Raw genomic sequence first — 13636 nt, 5'->3', positions numbered from 1 at the left:
TGTTTTTAAGTTTGACATGCATCTTCATCCAATAATGCTTGTCATTGATGGTCTTCAAACTTTTTCGTTGACCTGGATGTTCTTTGTCTTTCACATTGAAACCATCACTTTTAAACCAACGTTCGCAAGTATCTTGAGATGGAGCATATTCACCATAAGCTTCCCGAAGTATTCAGCAGCACTTTTTTTCAAAATAATGAATTAAAACTTCCTGCAAATGCTCTTTTTTTGGTATGAAATTCAACATTTTTAAGTGTAAAAATATCTATGATGTTAACACCTTCAGCAAATTTGACATATGACGTTTTGAAGCTTGTTGTCACTACAACAAAATAGCATACCTATCAAATCGCATATATCAACATATGTGTAACTCCATCTATTGAAAAAAATCTGCATTATAAACTGATACACCTAGTAAATTGCTTTAAAATACCTTGGCATAAAAAAACCTAGCTCCTGACAATTTACTCTGTACCATGTTAGACATTAGAATATGCTTAATAACTTTAAAAATTAAAAAAAATTTCCTTTTTTGTTGTTAATCCTCATCAGAGGGTATTTTTTCCCATTGATTTTTTTTTTTTTAGAAAGAGTGAAAGGGAGGGAGGGAGGGAGAAAGAGGAGGAGGAAGGGGGTAGGGAGAGGGAGAGAGGGAGAGAGGGAGAGAAAGAAACAGTGATATGAAAGGGACACATCGATCGGTTGCCTCCCACAAGATCCCTGAACTGGGGCTGGGGATAAAACCTGCAAACACAGGTACGTGCCCTTGACCAGGAATCGAACCCATGATGACCCTTTGGTGCACAGGCCAATCCTCCACTAGCTAGGGCCAAAAACACAAAGTTTTGTTAATGACTTGACCTCTTCTAGAAATTTTAAAATATGACAAAATAAATTATCTTTACTGACTTCATTCTACAACAATAATCTAACAATGTTAGACTAAATTCATCTTACACGCAATACAAACCAGATCATGTACACTGAAGGAAGTTACTCAAAGTTAAAATATCAGGTTTAGCCTGATATCAAGGATAGCTCTGTGAGATGTGGGAGATGAGGTAGGCATTTGGATTTAGATTCTTAAATCCTTCACTAATTAAGTATGTGATGATGAGGAATACTTTATCCCATTTGCAAAATGAAGATGATAATTGTACCCTTGGAATTATTTTAAAGTTATTTGTTTAAGCCAAAAACAGTTAAGCAAAAAAATCTTGAAACTATAAAGCCTATACAGATACAGTGTGACTATTCTGGCAATCATATTATTTTCTTCTTATCCCGTTTGTGCATGGGCCACTAAAATAAAAATCTTAACAATTTTTTAATAAAGTTTAAAATATTTTTTCCACTAAATAGCTCATGTGATGAGGATATTTTAACTGCTATCTGTCCAGAATGTTTTGACCAATTTAACACCATTATTTTATCTAATACTAGAGGCCTGGTGCACAAAATTCATGCGGGGGTTGGGGAGGTGGGGGGAGTCCTCAGTCCGGCCTGCACCCTCTCCAATCCGGGACCCCTCAGGGGATGTTGGGCCTAAATTGGCAGTCAGACATCTCTCTTGCAATCTGGGACCGTTGGCTCCTAACCACTCACCTGCCTGCCTGCCTGCTCGCCCCTAACTCCTCTGCCTGCCTGCCTGCCTGATCACCCCTAACCCCTCTGCCTGCCAGCCTGATTGCCCCTAACTGCCTCTGCCTGCCGGCCTGATCACCCCTAATTGCCTCTGCCTCGGCCCCTACCACCATGGCTTTGTCAGGATGACCGGAAGATGTCAGGATGACTGGAAGATGTCTGGTTGACCCAGTCTAATTAGCACATTACCCATTTATTAGTATAGATTGCTACCCTATTATCAGTTTTCATTAACACTTAGATGCCTTCACATCTCCATTTGTCTTTTTGCTGCAGATAAATGTAAAACAGCAATTAATTATGCCTTTTAAAAATCCTGCTAATTTGATCACCTTATGCACTTATCTACAAAGGTCTTTGGTCCTCACCCCCCCCCCCCCACATTGTTTGGTTATGATTGCCTTCATCCCATTTGTTTCATAAATCTTTCCTGATTAAACTGCAATCAACATATTCTAAAAGACATGCTGATAAACTTCAAGCAAATAAGAGTGTACCTCAGAGAAGTGCTACTATTGGCAGTAGTTTCCACACCAGTACTGATTTCTGTCATCAGGTCTGAGAGGGGAAAGTTTTCTGGAAGAAAATAATAGCATTGCAATTAATATCTCCCTTCTATTTCCCAAACAAATAATAGGAAATCTAATTTCCTAATCTCTCTACACAAGTAGGCAACAAATATTTGGACTACGCTATCCTACAATATAATCTTACAATATAAACCATTCTTCACAAATAAAGAGTTCTCTCTCAACACATATTTTTGCTAAGTTCATCTAAAGCAGAGAGTTGTTAAAGAACATTATCTGGAGTCTTTGAGGGCTTGGAAAGGATTGTGGAGGGGCTGGAAAGCAACTATCACACTTTCCCACAAACTCTGAGCCAGATGAGATTCTAAGCTAAATATGCATTTCTAAGATTCTTATGTTGCTTATATAAAAGTCATGAAGAACTTATCCATAGCAGAATTCCTAAGGATAAATTAATCTTTACACTAAATCTAGATAGCAGGGTTCCAGGGAAGAGGGTAAGGGAAGTGCTCCCCTTTCCCCAAAGTCCTGGGGTGAGTAGGACCAAGTGGCAATAGACCATTAACTGTCATACCATACCAAGCAAAACTAAAGATTTTATATCCACTAGTCTCATCAAATCTTCACAACTATGAACTAGGGAACACAAGTGTCTCTATTGAACAGATAAATACTCCAAAGCTTAAGGAAACTGAGTGGTGCAGCTGGGATGCAGACCCAGGTCTGCTGAATTCCAGTCCCAGCTTCTGGCTGCCACACCATGCCTATGCTGCTATTCCCTTTAGACCTTTAGAAAGTCATGGTCATTCTAATTTTATTTATAGACAATGTCCTTATAATATAGTACCTATATCATCATAGCGTTCCACCCAGACTACAGACACTCTTGTTTCAGGTCCAAGGGGAGGCACGGGGCGGCCCTGAGGCAACTTCTTCATTCTGGAACTGGGACTGAGCTATATGAGGCAGAGAAAAGCAGGAGAGGAGAAAAAAAAAAAAGAACTGGCTTAATTAAACTATAATCATACAGTCCTCAAGCTGCCCAGTGACATAAGTATCGGATCTTGGGAAATCAGTTATCTTTATTAAGTCTCAACCTAGGACAGAGGAATGAAGGCCTAACATCCTCAAAGGACCCCAATAAATTTAATAAATAAATAAAGAACAAAAAATCCTCAAGGGATAAAAAAGTATATTAAACTGACAATTAATAATTGAAAATTTATGATTTGAGTTCATCTATATGGCCAGAAAGCAGTATTCTTTCCTCATCATGGTAACATCACTGATTTGCCTGGAAATCCTTATCTTTTAAATGTCCCACCAGCAAGTTACTCCTCGTTCTCATACCAATTACAATTGAAGCCCCCCAAAATTCCTTTGTCTTGTTAGCAGAAAGAAAAAAAATGTTGCTTAGGTCTTTACTATCATGCACAGTTTTCATTGGCTTCCCTGCCCTCCCAGTCAGCTGTAAGTTCCTTTGAAAGGCTAACAGAACTATGACAAACCTGAGTTTATGCTAAAGCCCTAAACAAAGCTATGTGTACAGAAAGAAGGGAAAATCCCAAACTGAAGTTGAATTTTAAGAATAATGATGCTTGCCCTGGCTGGGTGGCTCAGTTGGTTGGAGCGTCATCCCATACACCAAAAGGCTGCACATTCGGTTCCCAGTCAGGGCACATATATAAGTTGCAGGTTCGATTCCCAGTATACAGGATGCAAGCGATCAATGTTTCTCTCTCTCTCTCCCCTACTTCCTTTCGCTAAAAAAATCAATAAATATATGGGTGAGGATAAAATAATAATAAAAATAACGCTTGTACACACAAAAATATACATGTTTTTACCAGATGACCAGAGACCATGACAATTCCCCCAAATTCTTATTTCTATCATGACATTCACAGAAAATGAATGACTGAGAGATTTTCCCCAAATGAGTGACAGATACCCAGGCACTCTCAGACACCATTCTTTTAGCATCATGGCTCCTAATCAGCTTTGAATCTCTGACTTCCAGCCCTAGACTTGAAAAGCTTCTGTGATTAGGTCAGGCCTACCTGGATTATACCCCTTTTGATTACCTCAAAGTAACTTTAATCACATCCACAAAACCCCTTTGCCATAAAATGTAACATAACTACAGTCTATCTCCTCATATTCACAAGTTCCACCCACATGGCAGGGGATGACATTCTACAAGGGCAAGAATCATTGGGGGTCACCTTCGAATTCTGCCTAATACACTGACCTTTTTCCTGCTCAACTGTTTTTTTCTGCATCTATTGAGATAATGATTTTTCTTTTTTTAGTTTGTTAATTATTTAAAAATTTAGTATGTAATAAATAAAAAACAAGTGCTTTAAGAGTTTTCATTCTTTGGATTTTAAGGAATAAGTAACTATGCTGGCATTCAGAAAATGAGTATAAGAACAGCCAATCACTGACTATTAGATCTGGCTAAAATCCTGCATTACCATCCAATAGACTTGTTCATCTCCCAACTGTATTCTGTAAAATCTTTTTAAATATAGCAACTCCTGATTTTCAAAATCAGTCTACTTCAAAGTGTCCTATACAACTTAACTTTTTTGCCTAAATCAATTTTAAAGGTGAAAACTCTTCCCATATACTCTTCCCATATACTTACTAGTTCTTAACTTATGTTAAGAACTAGAGGCCCAGTGAATGTGTGCACCAGGATCCCTTGGCCTGGTCTGCGGGATTGGGTGAAACTGGCTCTCCAACATCCTCTGAGGGGTCCCAGATTGTGAGAGGGGGCAGGCCAGGCTGAGGGACCCCACCAGTGCACGATCAGGGCTAGGGAGGGACACGAGAGGTTGGACAGCAGGGAGGGACCCCCGAGAGGACTCCAGGGAATGTCTGGCCCATCTCGCTCAGTCCCGATTGGCCGGACCCCAGCAGCAAGCTAACCTACCAGTCAGAGCGCCTGCCCCGTGGTGGTCAGTGCACGTCATAGAGACTGGTCGACTGTCTGTCCCTTGGTTGTCAGTGCACATCATAGTGAGCGGTTGAGTGGCCTTAGCATATCATTAGCATATTATGCTTTGATTGGTTGAACAGCCAACCAGACACTTAGCATATTATGCTTTTATTATATAAAATCATTTTCACTATGGAAGGAGCCAAATTAAAATCCTTACAACGGAAGAATGGCTTCAGTCAAGTTTACACTTCTGTCTCTTTTATTATTTGTTTTAAATATATTTTTATTGATTTCAGAGAGGAAAGGAGGACAGAAACATTAATGATGAAAGAGAATCAATGACTGGTTGCCTCCTGCACATCATGTCCCCTACTAGGGATCGAGCCCACAACCTGGGCATGTGCCCTAACTGGGAAATGAACCGTGACCTCTTGGTTCATAGAGCAGCACTCAACCACTGAGCCACACCAGCTAGGCTTACTTGTTTTAAATTAATCTTCTTATACTGTGAACTAGTTTTGTACTCTTGATATTACTTACTTAGTCACTTTCCAGTAAGGCTTAAGAGGTACATGAGACCCTAGATGGTTTGGCTCAGTGGATAGAGCATCAGCCTGTGGACCGAAGAGTCCTGGGTTCAATTCTAGTCAAAAGCACGTACCTTGGTTGCAGGCTCCTCCCCAGCCCGGGCCCTGGTCAGGGCATGTACAGGAGGCAACCAATCGATGTGTTTCTCTTCTTTCCCTCTCTCTTTCACTCTCTCTAAAAATCAATGGAAAAATAGCCTTGGGTGAAGATTAAAAACAACAAAAAAACAGGTAACATGAGGAGAAAACACAGATAAAGACATAACATCCATTGATATGGTAAGAAAAAAGTAAAATGCTCTCTTCTTGTAGTAGCTGCTGTGTACCACACTCAGTGTATTCATTCATATACTGAGCTGTTCTCCAAATTGCTACCATTTGTATATAGCCAGACTTGTTTAAGTTGAATGTTGCACGATTAAAGATGTGAATTGTAGAGGCACTGCTCCAGTTTTAGTGGATATTTCTGGTACTAAATAAAAACGTAGGCTTAAGAAGAAATGGGTGAGAGAACCAAACATGGTACTAGAATGGCTAAATCAAGGGAAACAAAGGCCGTCTTAGAATGAACTCTTCGTTGCAAGCTAAAAAAAGAGAACCATGAGAATTTGCTTTTAAAAATGGAGACACTAATGAATCAGTGCAACTATTGATTACTCTCTGGGTTAAAGGCAAAAGCTTTGCAGGCATGATTCTATAATTACCTCCACTATAACTTTTTGGAGATCTAACAACGAAGTGACTTACCCTCTGTGAGGAATTAAGATTGTCTGTGTGATTAGGGAAAAGCTCAAGTGTCAAGGATGGCTGTTTCAGAATTCCTGGCATAAGATCCATATTTGAATCACTGTCTTGATCCGAGATGTTACTTTCCAATGAATCAGCTACGGCATAAGAGAAAAAAAATTATAATACCTACTACTTGTTTGGCGCAAAAGTGTGTAAACTAATTATGCTAGTAGTCTAACCTAAGTCACTTAAGCAAAGCATTACTTCTACAGCATGGGTTGGCAAACATTTTCTATAAAGCAGGGTTGGGGAATGTCTGGCCTGCAGGCTGTATAAAGCCCTTGAAATCATTTGGTCTGTACTTGCCAAGGCATTAGGAGTGAGTTAATTGTTTGACCAAATACAGCAGGCCAATTTTTAAGTTGACAATTTTATATGGCCCGTGAATGTTGTTATAAATATCCAAATGGCCCTTGGCAGAAAAAAAGTTCCTCACCCCTACAAGGATCAAGTAATAAATATTTTAGATTTTGCTGGCTGTATAGGCCTCTATCACATATTCTTCTTTGTATTTTAATGATAATCCTTTAAAAATGTAAAAACTGCTCCTAGCATTCTGAATTTGGCCTGTGTCCTATAGTTTGCCGGCTCCTGCCCTACAGGATAACTGAAGTAAGATTTGAAAATATTTCACTTTTCAGATGTAGATATAATAAAAGCCATCTGTTATTCTCTGAATTATTCTGATTATATAGCAACCATATAGCATGGTGCTAAGCAGCACTGGGCAATCCTAGTCTCTGTGAGTAAGGAAAGATCTGATTGGAGGCAAACCACAGAGAACTATAAAAAAACAAAGGAAGACAACTCTTAAGAAATAGAAGGAGGCTGATTTAGAGCAGGGGCACAACTGGCACAGGGGATATTTCATGACAGGAGGTGAAGACTCAACTGTGGGAACTGCTATAAGGACATGGATCTAGCTGTGGGAGAACTGGGTTGGTGCAAGCAGGCTGGGCCAGACACACAGGCAGGGAGTTGGGCCAGAGAGGATAGATAGGGCCTGGCTTCTAGAATTAGGTGGTAGATCATAGCCTTGACATGAAGGCAAACAGCTGCTAAGATACTGACTTAGATCATGGAAGGCCACTACTGCCAGAGACACAACTGGCCCCACAGTATGAAATAGGGAGGGGCCTAGAGTGGGAAATCAAGGGTCCAAGTAAAAGGTTAGGAGGCTACCAAGGTAGGACCCAAAAAGTCATTAGCCTGGTGATGAGACAGTGAAAATATGATGTGTGGCATCCCATTCTCCAGATGGCCTCAATGAAGAAAAGGGTAAACCTCCCACCCACTGCTTTGTCAGGTACAAAGATATGGGCTTAATTTGTAAGAAGTAAAGGTTCTAGGAAAAATAAGACTGAGTTCTGACTGAAAAGTAATGATCATCCCTGATCCTTACAAATAACACTTTTGATCACCATCTTTTCTAGGCTGCTGAAGTTTCTCCTGCTCAGTTTTAGATAAGCCAGAGGCCATCATGAGAGTCTTCCAATTGTAAGACTCTCTGGGTTCCATATAAAGGCTCTCACAGGAAATAGGGAAGAGTTGGGGGCTCACGCATAATTAGTGAAATGAATAAACTGAAAAACAAGGCTTCTATGTATTGATTATAATTAAAGAAAAACAAAATATGGGTTGAAGTGGGTCTCCTTCACTATTTAAAGAATATAATTAGAAGGTCAGTCTGCTTGTCTTTAACTACTTTTCTTTAGAAATTTAAGAGGAGCTAACATCCTGTACTTTGTATAATCTAAAAGCTATCATGCTTTAGAAGCAGAATGCCTTAGATGACTTCAGAATCTCTCCCAATGCAATAATACTGCACAAACCAGTGAATACAAAAATAGATCTTAAAATAGCACCATACAAAAAATGCTCTTACTTAATGACTCCACAGGAGAAGGAACCACAAAAGATATTTCTGTAAGGGCATCAGCGTAATACAGCACCTTCTTTTGGCCATTGAAAATACTAGCCCCAATATCTTCAGAGGAAATCACTTCATCTAGGAATGAGAACACTATGTTACTGCTCCAAAAAGTGAAAAAAAAAACAAGTATTATCCTGCTTTGTGAAATTTTAACTGGTTAAGAAAGTGATAATAAATAGAAGGTACATTTCCAACAAGAACCAAATAGTGTATAAGAAGAATAAATTCTACATGTTCTTTAAATGTCTTCACACGAACTTTAAATTATGAAATTTTAATTTCATAATCTCTGAAACTTCTCTAAGTCAGACCACTTCTGATTAGCAGGTCCTTTGGTTCACCTGTATGCAGCAGATTAAGGAAACAGTCTTTTTGAAAGAGGCAATCATCAAAAGAAACAAGACCACTAGAATCCCTCTGAAGGGAGCGGGCAAGTGTCCACTTGTGTACTCTTGCTTTCAAGGCATTTTGGTTCCTGGTTTCTTTCCGCTGCTCCTCAGCTCTGCTCTGTTCCCAATGGTCAGTGATATCATATAAAATGTACAGGAAGTTTCAGTAATAGTATCTGCTCTAAGCCAGCAAGATTGAATTAATAAAAGTAGCATTCCTGAGAGTTAGTATAGTTCTCCATTAAAATGAACACAATTAAAATGTCCTATCAGTAGTACATAAAAGACCATCAACCTGAGAAAAGTTGGGAAGAAATGAACAAGCAGTTCTCAGGAAAAAAAATAAAAACACGCTAAAAGATGCTAAAAACAATCATACTTTAAAATAGAAAAGTTTTCACCTAACAGACTGAAAGGTATCTAATGTTGGTGAGGATGTGACAAACAGAAAATTTGGACCAGAGTAGCAGACTATTTTTGTAAAGGATCAGAGAGTAACTGTAGGCCATGACTACGCAAGTCTGCTATTGTATCAAAGACAATACATAAACAAGTGTTTTGTGCCCTAACTGGTTTTGCTCAGTGGATAGAGCATTAGCCTGTGGACTTAAGGGTCCCAGGTTCAATTCCGGTCAAGGGCACATGCCTGGGTTGCGGTTGCGGGCTTGATCCTCCGTGGGGGACGTGCAGGAGGCAGCCAATCAATGATTCTCTCTCATCATTGGTATTTCTCTCTTTCCTTCTCCCTTCCTTTCTGAAATTAATAAAGATACATTTAAAAAATAAAAATAAACAAGTGTTCTGTAAGTTATTTAAAATTCTAATAAAACTTTATTTACAAAAACAGCATGGGCTGTAGTTTGCTGACTCCTGGTTTAGATGCTGGGAAGGCATTTTGTACTTACTGCAGTGGATACTATGGTTATTGCTTCAATACCCACCCCACCTTCCCCTACTCTATGTAGCAGGTGTGAACTGTTGGCAGGACTGTCTCTTCACTATGAGTTCTACCTTGTCTATAGCTCTCTTCTGAGGGTCATTCCATCTCTCCTGCCATAGCAATAGATTGGGGTGGTCCAATCCCTGAATATCTCAGGATTTGGGAATAGAGAAGTTCAATTAATCTCTCCTATTCAGGCTAATGTGGTATGTGAATGTAAAGCCTGGAATTGCCTTTTTGCACTATGAGAGAAACCAGGCTGGGAACAAAGCCAACACTTGGAGGGCTGAGCTAAAAGAAAATTGAAGAGAAATAGAACAAGAGTGCTTATCAAGTGACAACAAAATTGTACAGTAATCTGCAGCTTTCAGTTACATGAGGCAATAGATGACCATTAAAATCTAGGCCAGTATGGGTCATGTTTTCTGTTACTTGCAACCATAAGCATCTAACTGATATATTTATCAAATTGAAAAATATGCATATCCTTTATCAATTCTAATTATGGGAATTTAGTCTATAAATATACTCAAGTTCATAAGAATATGTGGGAATTAAAATTACAGTATATCCTCAAATAATTTGATTCAAATTTGGTTGAAATTAAAAAAAATTGCAGATCACAAGTCACAGTGGTATTCAATGGAAATCTTGAGGAACTATAATCATGTTAAAGAAGAACCTGATTATTCAAAGCATTGGACACAAGCATTACCCACTGCAAAGAGATAACATTAACTTTCCAGTGACTGCAGAAGCCCTCAGAACAAAGAACATTAGCCAGGTGGGGCAAAGGTCTTAAGTTTAAATTTAAACTTGCTCTGGTACTTGTTATCCTCATTAGAGTTCTTCAGGAGGATTTGTAGAGATGGGCCTGTGAATCTCTCAGAGATAGTCAGCTGTTCACTTCAAGTTTTTTGTTTTTTAATTTCCCTATTATAGAAAATATTAAGATGTCCCCTTCCGTCCCTTAAACTACAAAGGTTTTTATATAATGTCCCAAGAATGTAACCTTTAATGATAGCCACTAAGTCTCTAAATCACACCTGTTAATAGAAAACTGTATTTATTAAGCAAAATACATTTGTTAGGAAACTGTTATTTGCTATAGATAATCTAAATTTATTATAATACTGTTACAGAAAATGAAATTTGTTTATTCACACTATAAAAAAGAAATTATGTTTGTGATCATTATATCAATTAACTCTATATTTATATACTAGTATAACATTTATTTATGCACAAAAATGTCTGGTAAAATATACAAACTATTATTAAGTGACCTCCTTTGAAGACTAGGATTAGGGGAAGGAGATTTTCCTTTATATATCTCTGCTTATTAGTTTTAAAAATAAGACTACAAACTCATAGTAAAGGTGGGGCAGGGAGGAAGGGGACATCTGCAATACTTTCAGAAATTAAAAAAAAAGAGTAACAAAACAAGAAAAAAACAAAGAGCTTAATGAGTTTTACCTTGTTCTGGTCTTTCGCCATCATCACAACTGTTTATAGACCAACTGGTGGAAACATGCCCAGTCCAACCAGGATGTCTGCCCACATCTACTGACCAGCCAAGGGAGAGCAAAAATTCTAGGAAATGTGGCTGAACATTTCTGGAAGACTCCACATTCTTTAAAATCTGAAATACATATCATTCATCAGCTATAATAAAGGAAACAAGAGCATATCAAAATGAATCTTCATAAAAATCAGTTTGGAAGTATTTGACAAATAAAGTCTAAGTTCAGAATAAACTTGGCAATATACAACTGTAGTTAAAAAAAAAAAGCATGCTTTTGAGGTAGATTTGAGTTCAAATCCTTGCTGGGCCTTGGGCAAATTTCTTAACCTCACTGTTTCAGATTTTTCATCTATACCATGGGGATAATAATGATGACTGTGAAGATTAAGTGAGATAAAGCAAGTAAAGCCCTTAGCTTCCCCCCACCCCCAGCAAAACAATTATTGAACCAGACTTGTTTATTAAAAGTAAACAAAAAACACTTTGTCCCTGCCTTCACAGAGATTACTGATTAGTGAAAAACATTACCTTTGTATGTGATCATTTAATTATAAATCTTGACAAATGCTATCAAAAATACAAATCGATTAAAATTCAATAAAGGTTAGGTATAATAAAAGAGCATAAAAACATCCATCTCTTAGTCCAAAGAAGAGCATGCAGTCATTCCAGAAAAAAATGAAGGACTATAACGTTCTCTCTTCTTCATTAAGTACCAAATTTAATAACTGGACTTTTTATTGGTCCACAAAAGAAAAGCCCCTAATTCTGAAACAGTGGTACTCACAGGAGTGAGTTTGCCCTCCAGGGACCACTTGGCAATGTCTGGAGACATTTTTATTATCTCAACTGGTGGGGAGCTATTGGTATCTAGTGAGTAGAGGCCAAAGATGCTGCTAATTCCTATTTACAGGACAGATCCCTTAAGAAAGAATTCTCTTGCCCAAAATAGCAATAGTTATGCTGTTGGACACCTTACACTAAAGAGAGGAAATGTGACATCCTCTACAAATTAAATGGGGGGTGGGGAAGACGGAGGGAATGTACCAAAATCACCTGTGGAATTTCTTAAACCTAAGATTCTCTTAGCCCACTCCAGACCTTCTACATCAGAATCAGCAGGGATAGTATCCTGGAATTACTATTTTTAGAAGTCCTCCTGCCCTGAGATTGATGCAGCTAGTCCACATACCACTGATAATAGTTCATACAATGCTAATCTATGTCAAGATCGTCAGGGGGCCTGAAAAAATCAAAATATGGGGTGTTACATCTATTATTTCTCAATCCACTGGGTATCACTGCCAGGCCATCTTCTGTCAAACACATCATCTCTTAAACACTTTTTAGTAATGTAACTATTTTGTTTACTCCTATCCCTTCATATATTCTTGTAAGTGCCAGGAAACTGATTTGACAGCCAGTTCCAGTTTTCTTCCAATTAAAATTTGTATTCATAAGTGAAACTTTTAAATAAACAATTTCTGGAAATTGAGTCAAGATGCAGTAAGTGAATAAAATTCAACCTGAAGGCCACTGGCTGGCAGCCAGAAATTATTCTAAACCTACCCTGTGGCTAGGTCTCAGCCATTATAAAAGAGGCCTCAGAAAATCTTCATTGTTTCATAGTAGCCCTCACTCCCATGACAGCTAAGAAAACTAAAATAGTTTGAATTACCTTAAGGGTTTGAGTCTTCTTGTACAAGTAGGAGAAAAATAGTCCTATTATTCTCATACAAACCACGCATCAGACTTCCTTTGAAAGAGATCCCCAACCCCTGCAATTAACCCAATTCTACTGAGGTTCTTCCAAAAAACTTGAGTCCAACAGTCTCATTCCTGGCTACCACAAGCCTACATTCTCCCAAGAACCAAGCATATTAAACCCTCAATGAATTTTGTAAAGACAGAGTTCTGTTTTACCTCCAAAGCCTTTATATATGCTATTACTTGGTTAGTGACAACCTGCTTCTACTTTTTATCTATTGTCAATGCATATTTCAAATACCAGCTTAAATGTCTTTTCCTCCAAGGATGACTTCTTAAAACCAGGTTAGGTGTTCCTGTTTTGGAGCTTATAACATATTCCTATTAGCACACTTTTCTTATTTTTTTTTAAATTTTTTAAATTAAATCTTTATTGTTCAGATTATTACATTTGTTCCTCTTTTTTCCCCCCATAACTCCCCTCCTCCCAGTTCCCGCCCCACCCTCCACCCTCACTTCCCACCCACTGTCTTCATCCATAGGTGCACGATTTTTGTCCAGTCTCTTCCCGCATCTCCCACACCCCTTTCCCCACCAAGAATAGACAGTCCATTTCCTTTCTATGTCCCTAATTCTCTTATA

General features: G+C 38.4%; 1 protein-coding gene and 1 long non-coding RNA gene across 7 annotated transcripts in view; one reads left to right on the top strand and one right to left on the bottom strand.

The window, feature by feature from the left end:
* Positions 1 to 13636, bottom strand: part of RALGAPB (Ral GTPase activating protein non-catalytic beta subunit) — an 89995-nt gene that overhangs the window by 6864 nt on the left and 69495 nt on the right. For all 6 annotated transcript variants that reach the window (XM_015558423.1, XM_006755215.2, XM_006755217.2 and 3 more), the window contains 5 exons: positions 11239 to 11404; positions 8386 to 8508; positions 6459 to 6595; positions 3025 to 3133; positions 2145 to 2223 (listed from right to left, as the gene is read on the bottom strand). In XM_015558423.1, coding sequence (XP_015413909.1) covers positions 2145 to 2223; positions 3025 to 3133; positions 6459 to 6595; positions 8386 to 8508; positions 11239 to 11404 — 614 coding nt within the window. The remainder of the gene's footprint in view (positions 1 to 2144; positions 2224 to 3024; positions 3134 to 6458; positions 6596 to 8385; positions 8509 to 11238; positions 11405 to 13636) is intronic.
* LOC107181756 overlaps positions 1 to 13636 on the top strand; it is a 31612-nt gene that overhangs the window by 2124 nt on the left and 15852 nt on the right. The window lies entirely within an intron of this gene.

Source organism: Myotis davidii, unplaced genomic scaffold (genome assembly GCF_000327345.1).
Source record: "Myotis davidii unplaced genomic scaffold, ASM32734v1 scaffold1113, whole genome shotgun sequence".
In the NCBI taxonomy this organism is placed as follows: Eukaryota; Metazoa; Chordata; class Mammalia; order Chiroptera; family Vespertilionidae; genus Myotis; species Myotis davidii.
This window is presented reverse-complemented; position numbering and strand designations above follow the sequence as displayed.